The sequence below is a fragment of the Chamaea fasciata genome, unplaced genomic scaffold, assembly GCF_029207755.1.
Source record: "Chamaea fasciata isolate MVZ Bird 193981 ecotype frontalis unplaced genomic scaffold, bChaFas1.0.hap1 SCAF_23, whole genome shotgun sequence".
Taxonomy (NCBI): domain Eukaryota; kingdom Metazoa; phylum Chordata; class Aves; order Passeriformes; family Sylviidae; genus Chamaea; species Chamaea fasciata.
In genome coordinates, this window is record NW_027094108.1 from 1,508,598 (window position 1) to 1,518,426 (window position 9,829).

Sequence of the window (9,829 nt, forward strand, 5' to 3'; positions counted from 1 at the left end):
CCTCTGTTAGCACCAGGGTGGTTTTTATTAAAGAAGCCTCCTTTCCAGAGGAGCCTGCTTCTGCTCACAGAATTCCTCAAAGCTTTTCCTGCTGCAGTTGTTCCTCTTGAGCCAGGAATGCTCTCCCAGAGTTTTCCCCGGCAGCCGCCGAGATCCCGTTCGTGAAAACGGGGGGAATGGTGGCAAATAAAGAACTTCTGTGGCGTTTTGTTGCCTTTCCAACAGAGCCTGAATTTTGAGATCAAAGGGGGGGAAAAAAACCCCAAAAACCAACCCAAAGACATTTAACATTTAACTAGAAATGGCAATGTACGAGACAAAATCAAACTGAAACTCACCCTGCTCTCCCCAGTGACGGCAGCATCTAAAAGGCAATTTGCAGGAGGCGGGAGGAGCCCCAGCTCTGCCTTGTCACTCACACAACTTTTACTGTGCGCTTCCAAAACCAGGAACGGGAGGTGTGAGACTCCTACACTGCCAGCCCCACTCCAGGGACAGCAGAGTCCACTAAAGCCACTCCAACTCCGAAATATTCCCGGATTTTTTAGGGGAAGGGATCCTTTCAAATGTCTTCTTAACTCTGAAATATTCCCGGATTTTTTAGGGGAAGGGATCCTTTCAAATGTGTTCTTAACTCTGAAATATTCCCGGATTTTTTTAGGGGAAGGGATCCTTTCAAATGTGTTCTTAACTCTGAAATATTCCCGGATTTTTTAGGGGAAGGGATCCTTTCAAATGTGTTCTTAACTCTGAAATATTCCCGGATTTTTTAGGGGAAGGAATCCCTTGAAATGCATTTTTAAGTTTTAAGACTCAGAGCAGCGACCATCAGGCCACAAAAAGAGGTTTTGTTTTTTTTTTAAACTCAGCCAGCCTGGAATTCTGTTTCCTTTCCAAGCTCCATCCACAACAATGTGCTCTCACCGAGATCCCTCTTTTCTCCTTCAACCACATCCAAAGTTTGGGAGTTTTTCAGCAGGAGCAGAGAATTCCTCCTGCTGGCACAGGGATTTTTCCAGAGGGCGGGATGAGGGATGAGGGATGAGGACGTGCAGGCTCAGGCTTGTCACCCTCAGCTTAATGGGAAGCAGATGAAGCCGTTTTGGGAAGGTTCAGCCTCGGGGAGAGGGAAAAGCTGATAAAATTCAGGCTGGGACAGGAGGTGTCACCCCCTCCGAGGTACCTGGCAGACCTCAGAGGGAACACAGAACTTTCCCCAGCGGAGATCCCACTCCTGGCTCGTTCTGGAGACGCTCTCAGCTCCCTCCAGCAGCAAATCTGGTTTGGGTCAGCGGTGCCTTAATTTTTAATTTTCGTGTATTCCGGGTTCTGCGGTGCCCGGGGGTGCAGCTCTGAGCTCACAGTCGGTGTCACTCAGCTCTGCACACAGCAGGGACACAAAACAAATCCTTCTCCTGCTGCACACCAAGGACAGCTGGGACGGGTTTTTAGACCCAAATCACAACCAAGAAGGATGAGAGCTCACCACCAGCAGCTGGAGTTGGACAATTAAACCCCAACACGCAAATCAGGAAATAAAGCAGCGAGCGGACTCCCCAGTCGTGCTGGACAGCCCACATTTGGCTTTTAGCCCCAAAAATCTTGAATTTAATTATTTTTTTTCCCCCTCCCCCTCCTCAATCTACATTTGAACCACGAAAACGCACCCGCAGGGAAGGGGACACCCCGAGTGACGGGTGGCAGGGACTTTGGGAAGAAAAGCAAAGAACGTGTGAAGTTCCACCCATCTTTGGAAACCCTCACAAGGTGTGGTGGTTGTGTTTCTCTAACTGAGATAGAAGCGCTGATTTCATGATCATTTCCTGGGTTTGAGGCAGAATAAATTCCCCAAGGAGCAATAACTGAGAGCTCGTGGCAGCCCAGGGGGATCCAGCCTTTGCCGTGGTGACACCAAAACTGCCACAAATCCTCTTTTTCAGGGCCGCCAGCACGCAATCCCAAAGCAACAAAAACCGGTTTTGAAGTGGCCAGGCCAGCGGCAGAAACCACACAAGGTCAAGGGAGGGGAAAAAAACCCAAGAAAACAGGAAAAAACCAAAAAATACATCCCGTGCACGAAGGCGCGGGATCCTTTCCGAGCCAAAAAAAAAAAAATCCAAAAAAAAAGCCAAAATAAAGGAATTTTTTGCCCCAAAAGAAAGGATTTTTGCCCCTCTGCCGACTCACCAGATGGGCTCAGGCCTGAGGTGGTGGTTCAGGCCCTGGACAAGCTGCTGGGCGGTGAAAGGGACTTTTCCTGGAGCCCTGTGGATGTCCAGGTGGGCGGCGTTGGCCAGGGCGTGGACGCCCGTGTCCGTCCGGCTGGAGATGTGGAACTTGATGGGAGAGCTGGGCTTCAGCTTCTGGGCTGCCTCCTAGGAGCCAAAGAAAAGGGGGAATTCAGCAAGAATTCGGCAAGAATTCGGCAAAAAACATCCTCCCCCCGGCTCCTCGAGGAGTTTTGGAGCTGCTGTGGGTTGGGAAAGAAGGGATGGAGAGGAGCGCGTCTGGGGGGGTTTCTCCTAAAGGCAGAGGTGTCTGCCCCGAAATCACCTCACACAGGGCACCCAAAACATCATGAGAGATCCCTTGGGTGGACAAAATAAAGGCCAAACGAACTGCTCGTCTCTTCATCCTCTGCTCTGTGAGGTGTGAGCTTCCCCGAGTGCAGAAAATAAAGTGAAAAACGTTCGTCTCTCTCCCGTCGGCTTTGTGCCGTTGGGTGAGAGGAAAAAAGACAGGAGGGTCAATGATTTCAGCCCGTTTCACCCCCAAGCCCAGGCCCCCAGACAGAAAAATCCAGTGAAAATCACCACAGGGAATAAGTGAAACATCTGAAAAGAGTGGGGGGAAAAAAAACCCACAAAAGAAGGCAGAAAAAAAATCCCAGAGGGATGACTCCAAACTCCCTTCCCGAGCACTGAACCCAGCGGCTTTTATTGGGTTTTAATTCGCTGCAAGAGTCAATAAAGTTCGAGTTGCTGACTCACAGAGACCTTCCAGACTCCTGTTGGAGCAGCTCGGGGCAGAAATGTTCCATGAAAAGGCACGGGGAGGCAGAGGGAAAAAAATGTTAACCAAGCTGCAGGGGGAGGCCTGGGAAACAGAACCAAACTGAATTTGGTTTTTTTTTTTTTATTTTTTCCCTTTCCTAATCCTTCCATTTGGAGTTCACATGTGGTTACAATTAAGAGTGGAAAGAAAGCGGCTTTATTTATCACCCCCAAGCAGAGAGGGGGCAGACAGAAACGGAACCGTCCCCTGCAGCAGCCCTTGGCTCTTGTGCCTCAGCAATTTGCCGGAGAGCAGGAGGTGATTTTTTAAGAGCAGAAGTTTCTCCAGAGATGTTTGGGCTCTGCCGGCTCCTCCCTCCCCTCCTCTCTCCACCCTTTTCTCGCCCTCCTCGCTCAGCGGACGAGAACCAGCCAGTGGAAACGGGAGTTGAGAAGAGACAAAAGGAGAGAACATGGAAAACATCCTTTGGTGGTTTTTTTCCTCTTTTTTTTTTGGCTTGGGTGCAGCAGTGCTTCCGATCCCTGAGCGCATCCCGGCTCCATCTGGAGAATCGGGAACGCAGCTGGACCATCCCAAAGCTGGATTTCTCCTCTGGAGGAGGAAAAGAGGAGCAGAGCCTCCAGGAAACCTGGTGATTTCCTTCCCCCTGCTCAGCTCAGCCAGCAAACCCGCAAAGGTGCAGGGCTGGGGATTTGCCTCCCACAAAATGGGATTTTTCACAGCTGCCCTTCCTTCCATCAGATTTTTTTTCCCCCACCTTTCTGAGCATCCAAAGGAGGAATGTGACCATCAACACCACCAAAAAAAAAAAAAAAAAATCCCAAAATTGTGAAGCTTTGTGGATTTTTTTTTTTTCCCTCCAGCACTCAGGCACCCGAAAACACACCGAGAATATTCTACCGACTGCTGCCTCCAGCTCCAATTGTAATATTTCCTTTCTTTTGGGTGGGATGTAAATCTCCTGAAAGGGAGAGAGCATTTCTGGATTTGCAGGCAGCTCAGGACTGACCCCTGCACCTTTGCAAACACCTCCTGATATCTGAACATCCAAAGTCCTCCGAGCACTGACGGTTTCCTCCTCTCGCTCCCGTGCACTTTAATCTCTTCATATTCCCCCACCCTGAATTTAAAAACAAAAAAAAGAGGTGCACTGTTTACAAGCAGGAACTGCTTGGATAGGGGGGGGACCAGTTTTTCCTGCCCTTGCAGTAAAAAAAACCCCCCCAAAAACCCCAAAAAACCAACCCCCTAAAAACAGGCGGGGCTTTCATCTGAGCAACTCCAAAGGCTTCAAGGGCTGTTAATCCAGATCTCCCGCCCCTGTCTGGGATCACCTGCGGGGAACTGAAGCAGGAGTCAAGGATTTCAGCCAGCTAAAAAGAAATGCAGGAGATAAAGGAATAAAGGAGCTGGGCCGGGCTGTGTGTGCTCAGAGCTCGCAGCTCTCTGCTCCCTCCTTTAAGCCACAGGAAAACATCAATTTCATTTTATTTTTTTTTTTCTTTAGCGGGTGCTGTAAACACTGAAATCTTTGGCTTTGGCACCTGTTTCGGAGGCCTCTCTCATTTCATTTCTGCCGGGTTTTTCCACCCAGCCACATTGCTGGAGCAGCCGGGGTGCAAGTTTATCCCTCAGCCACGGCAGGGATGCAGGGGGAAGCATTAATTGCATTTTTTATCATCCCTCAGGGACACAGGGGAAGCATTAATTGCATTTTTATTTTATCCCTCAGCCACGGCAGGGATGCAGGGGGAAGCATTAATTGCATTTAGCTGCTCCTGCTAACAGGCTTTGGTCACTTGACCACTGAATTCTGCTGGAATTTCCACTGCTGGCTGCCAGAATGATATGGATCCACATTCCAGATTGCTTTTATTGCTCCCAGCTCACTTTTCCTCCCGTGCTGGAGGGGCAGGAGGTGATGAACATCACCCACGGCAGGGGAGCAAAAGTCCACCCACTCCTCTTCCTGGAGTCTGAATAAAAATTAAAATTATTTATACATATATATTAAAAAAAAAAAAAATCCTCCAGATTTTCTCTCAGCCTTTACAGGAATTGGGAAATGTTTTGGGGAAAAAAAAAATAAATAAATTTCTCTTCCCCAGCAGCTGGATTGGTGCTGGTTTCACCCTCAGACACAGCGCCCTGCCAGGGAGCTGCACCCTTTTATTAATTACAGTGTCCTAATAATTAATAACATGCAAAGCTTCTGGTTGCAAGTCCTCCCTGACTCGCTGGGTGCTCCGTCAGCTGAAACTAATTAAAAATCCAGCTCGTTTGCAGTTGGCTGGATGCAACGGAAGCCAGTGCCAGCAAGGATACCCGGAGAAGGCGGATTTTGTTAGGGGAGAAGGTTCCCCAAGCAATCCCCCGCGTCACTGGGGTTATCATCCAAGCAGAGGCTGAAGGCGGCAGGTCTCTTTGTCTCTCTGAATTTCTTGCCCCGTTTTTTGTTTTAAAGGAAGAGGGGAAGGAGGTTTTTTTTCTTTCAAGGAGGAGGGGAAGGAGGTTGTAGCAGAGCTGCCTGGCATAGTAAGGAGCTGCTGTTCCTCCTTTCTCTCCTCTCCTCCTCCCTTTTCCTTTCAGGAGGAACGAGCTCTGCCCTGAGCACAAGGCTGCTGGCCAAACCAGGGGGTTGGGAGGGGGGAAAATGAGTTTGGGCGGCAATTCCCAGCAAAATGGGAAACGGGAGATGCTTCCGGGCAGGCCTGAGAGGGAAGGGGACTCTGCAGACCCCAAGCAGGTGGGGTTTTTTGTTTGGTTTTGGGTTTTTTTTTTTACCACAAGCAACAGCAAAAGGTGAGATCTTCCTCTACGGCAGAGACATTTCTGAGAGTTGAGACAGAGCCTGAAGTCCTGGATGTGAAAAACTTCCATGAAAAAGTGGAGGGAGCGAAATCCCAGAGCTCCAACCTCCCCATGTGGGGAAACAGGGCCTGGAATTCACTTTGGGCTTTAAATTCGGCTTCCCAGCGCTCCAAGACTTGTCTCCAAGGAATAAAGTGTCGCCAGCAAAGCTCACCCCGCTAAAACTGCCACGAAAAGCTCCTCCAAGCATCTCTGGAATCAACCAAGGCTCCGTTTCCTCTGGAGAGTCCCAGGGCTCTGTCACAGAGCAGCACCGAGGACTAAAAACAAGCTTTTCGCTCCCCGTGGGGTGACAAACAGATCGGCGCAGCCCCAGCCCAGCCATCCCCCCGCAGCACAAAGCCACGCAAAACCCGGGCAGCCCGTTCCAATCTCCTCCAGGCGGCTGCAGGAACGCCAAGCCTGCACCTCCCCGGGTTTATTTTCTTGCCTGGGACTGCAAACAAACTGCCGGACACGATCAGGATCTCATTACAGCCTTCATTCTGCCCTGCCCTTCGGCTGCTTTCCCGCCTTTGGGGGCAAAGCAGCGCCGTTCGAGGTCGCAGAGAAAAGGAGGAAGGAAGAGGAATCCCTGCAGGCCCCAGAAGTTTTCTGTTCAAGCTGCTTTAAGGCTTCTTTCCCCACGTGGCTCCAAGGGACGCAGCAGTGCCCAGCACGTGAAAGGCCCGAGCAAAGTGCTGATCCTGGGAAAAGGCAACGCCAAAGAAGCTCGTGGTTGTCTTTCCCTCCTCTCCTTTCCTCCTCTCCATCACCCACCCTGCCCTTCTGCCTGTTCAGACAGCGCTGGGCTCCCCCCAAGGCCAGAGCCCGGCTCAGAGGAGGAGATAAATGGGATGGGAAATCCTTTTGGGCTCTTCTTGCACGGCCTGCACGATATTTAGACATTTTCTCCGGCACAGTCTCGGGCAAGAAGCCACCCTGAGCACTCTGACTGCGGCCACAACCCCTCCCAGTTTCCTCTGGAGTGAGAGCAGCAGGAATTCTCAGCCTCAGGGAGGGTGGGGATGTCCCGGCCGTGTCACCTGGGTGGGACACCGAGGCTGCTCCGGGCCAGCTCTGTCCTGCACACCCCACCAGGGCTGCAATTTGCGATTTGGGTCAGCCACACCGACCACAGACGGTTACTGAGTGACACAATGAACGCCCAGGTGTGGTCTGACCTGCAGAAATCAGCTCTTCAACAAACCTCTTATCTTCCAAGCAGGCACACAGCTTCGTTTTGAACTCCACGATGCTTCCAAGACGAGACAAATAATAATTCAGCTTCCTTTTGATGCCTGCCCTGCACCAGACTCAGCAGCAGCTTGTAATTAATTCACAATTTCAATTCGCAATCGGATTACGACGCTCAGATGACCCATTTTCTACTCCTGGGTGTAAAAACGGGGTTTTTTTACACCCCTGCTCACACTCACTGCCAGCCCAAACAGCACCTGGGGCCCTCAAACCATTCCCAGTCCAAGGGAATCCTTGGGAGCAGTGCAGGGAGAACAGGATCATATTTTTTTTTTTTTTTTCCCCCTGGCACAAGAGAACTGCAGAGTAAAAATGGAAGCAGCACAGAACAATGGAACATCCTGCTGTGCTTTGTTCTGAAAGCCTCTGCCAGGGACATCCTCTCCCGGGAGGAGACAGCATCCAGCTGCTGAACCCATGAAGGAATTGGACGTGAAGCAGAACTGAGGCAGTTTAAGGGCAAAGCCACGAGTCCTGAGCAAGCTCAGGTGGGCCAGGGGCTCTCAGAGTCAGGTCTGGGCTCAGTTCAGTCTCACTGAAGGCTTCACACCTTTTTAAGGTCAGAATCTGTGTAATGACATCACTTAAAGTATTTTGTTTCGAACTTTACAGCGCTCAGCACTCTGCTGGTCTTACTGGGTGTCCACCTCAAAATAATATTTACCCCTGGTAATTTCTGGAGCTGAACAAGGTGACTCTAAAAGCTTCATTTTCACGACAAGAGGATCAGCAAGGACCTACCTCCAAATAATTCTGGACTCCAACCAGGGCCTGATCACTCTTGGTCTCCATAACCCCACTGCAGAGCAAAACAAACACAATTTGTTGATGTGGGTCAACGCTCGGGGACCTGACTGAGCCCACCAACAAATCCAGAACTTCCTGCATCTTCCCACAGATCATGCAGGGACCAAACGCTGAGGAACGGGCAGGAAAAGTGCCTTATTGGTTACTAAACTAATTCAAATTATTAAAAGTGGTTATTTTCAAGAAGGGATGTTGCAAATAAAATAATCCTTCAACTGTTCCTCTTTGGACCTGCCCTTGAGACGGAGGCTGACAGGAGAATAAGGCAGATAAAGTAAATTAGTTTGAGATAAAACTATTTTAGGGCCAGGAGTTGGTTGCCAGTTGCAGGCCAGGACTTGTGAGTGCCATAAATTGACCAAACTCTGCCCTCCCCAGATTCTGCTCTCCCCAAACTCTGCTCTCATCCATTCCTTCCTAAACTCTGCTCTCCCACACCCTGCTTTCCCCAAATTCTGCCATTCCATACTCAGCCCTCTCCAAGCTCCATCCCCAGGCTCTATCCCCAAACCCTGCTTTCCCCAAATTCTGCCATTCCATACTCAGCCCTCTCCAAGCTCCATCCCCAGGCTCTATCCCCAAACCCTGCTTTCCCCAAATTCTGCCATTCCATACTCAGCCCTCTCCAAGCTCCATCCCCAGGCTCTATCCCCAAACCCTGCTTTCCCCAAATTCTGCCATTCCATACTCAGCCCTCTCCAAGCTCCATCCCCAGGCTCTATCCCCAAAGCCTGCTCTCTCCAGACTCAGCCCTCTCCAAGCTCCATCCCCAGGCTCTATCCCAATCCCAGCTCTCTCCCACCCCTCCCCAGCTCTCCGGGGCCGCTGCTCGGCTCCTGCCCGTGGCCGGGGCGCAGCGGGGCACGTACCTGTACCTGGTGCCAAAGTACTGAAAGAACACCAGGTACCGGGCCGGGCCACACACCATGGCTGGGACAGAGCGGGGACAGAGCGGGGACAGAGCGGGACAGAGCGGGACAGAGCGGGACAGAGCGGGACAGAGCGGGGACAGAGCGGGGGCAGAGCCGGGACAGAGCGGGGGCAGAGCGGGACAGAGCGGGACAGAGCGGGACAGAGCGGGACAGAGCGGGGACAGAGCGAGGACAGAGCGGGACAGAGCGGGGACAGAGCGGGGGCAGAGCGGGACAGAGCGGGGACAGAGCGGGGGCAGAGCGGGACAGAGCGGGGACAGAGCGGGACAGAGCGGGACAGAGCGGGACAGAGCGGGGACAGAGCCGGGACAGAGCGGGGACAGAGCGGGACAGAGCGGGACAGAGCCCGGCTCGGAGCGGGGTCGGGCAGCAGCAGCAGCAGCGGGTCCCGAGCCCGGCAGCAGCAGCAGCAGCAGCAGCAGCAGCGGCAGCGGCAGCGGCAGCGGCACCGCCTCTTCCCCCGCCCGGCACCGCCGCTTCCGCCAACGCCGGTGCGGGGGGAGCGGGACGGGATGGGGGGAACCGGGGATGGGCTCATGGGGAACCGGGGATGGGCTCATAGGAACCGGGGATGGGATGGGGGGAACCGGGGATGGGCTCATGGGGAACGGGGATGGGCTGGGGGAAACGGGGATGGGATGGGGGAACCGGGGATGGGCTCATGGGGAACGGGGATGGGCTGGGGGAACCGGGGATGGGCTCATGGGGAACGGGGATGGGCTGGGGGAAACGGGGATGGGATGGGGGAACCGGGGATGGGCTCATGGGGAACGGGGATGGGCTGGGGGAACCGGGGATGGGCTCATGGGGAACGGGGATGGGCTGGGGGAAACGGGGATGGGATGGGGGAACCGGGGATGGGCTCATGGGGAACGGGGATGGGCTGGGGGAACCGGGGATGGGCTCATGGGGAACGGGGATGGGCTGGGGGAAACGGGGATGGGATGGGGGAACCGGGGATGGGC

General features: G+C 52.8%; 1 protein-coding gene across 1 annotated transcript; it reads right to left on the reverse strand.

The window, feature by feature from the left end:
- Positions 1-18: 18 nt before the first annotated feature.
- On the reverse strand, positions 19-9,242 carry PUSL1 (pseudouridine synthase like 1). The gene is made up of 4 exons (XM_066202990.1): positions 8,802-9,242; positions 7,867-7,924; positions 2,188-2,375; positions 19-1,117 (listed from the first exon to the last, which is right to left on the reverse strand). The coding sequence occupies exons 1-4, from the start codon at positions 8,858-8,860 to the stop codon at positions 1,078-1,080; spliced, it is 345 nt and encodes a 114-aa protein (XP_066059087.1). The 5' UTR covers positions 8,861-9,242; the 3' UTR covers positions 19-1,077.
- Positions 9,243-9,829: the final 587 nt, after the last annotated feature.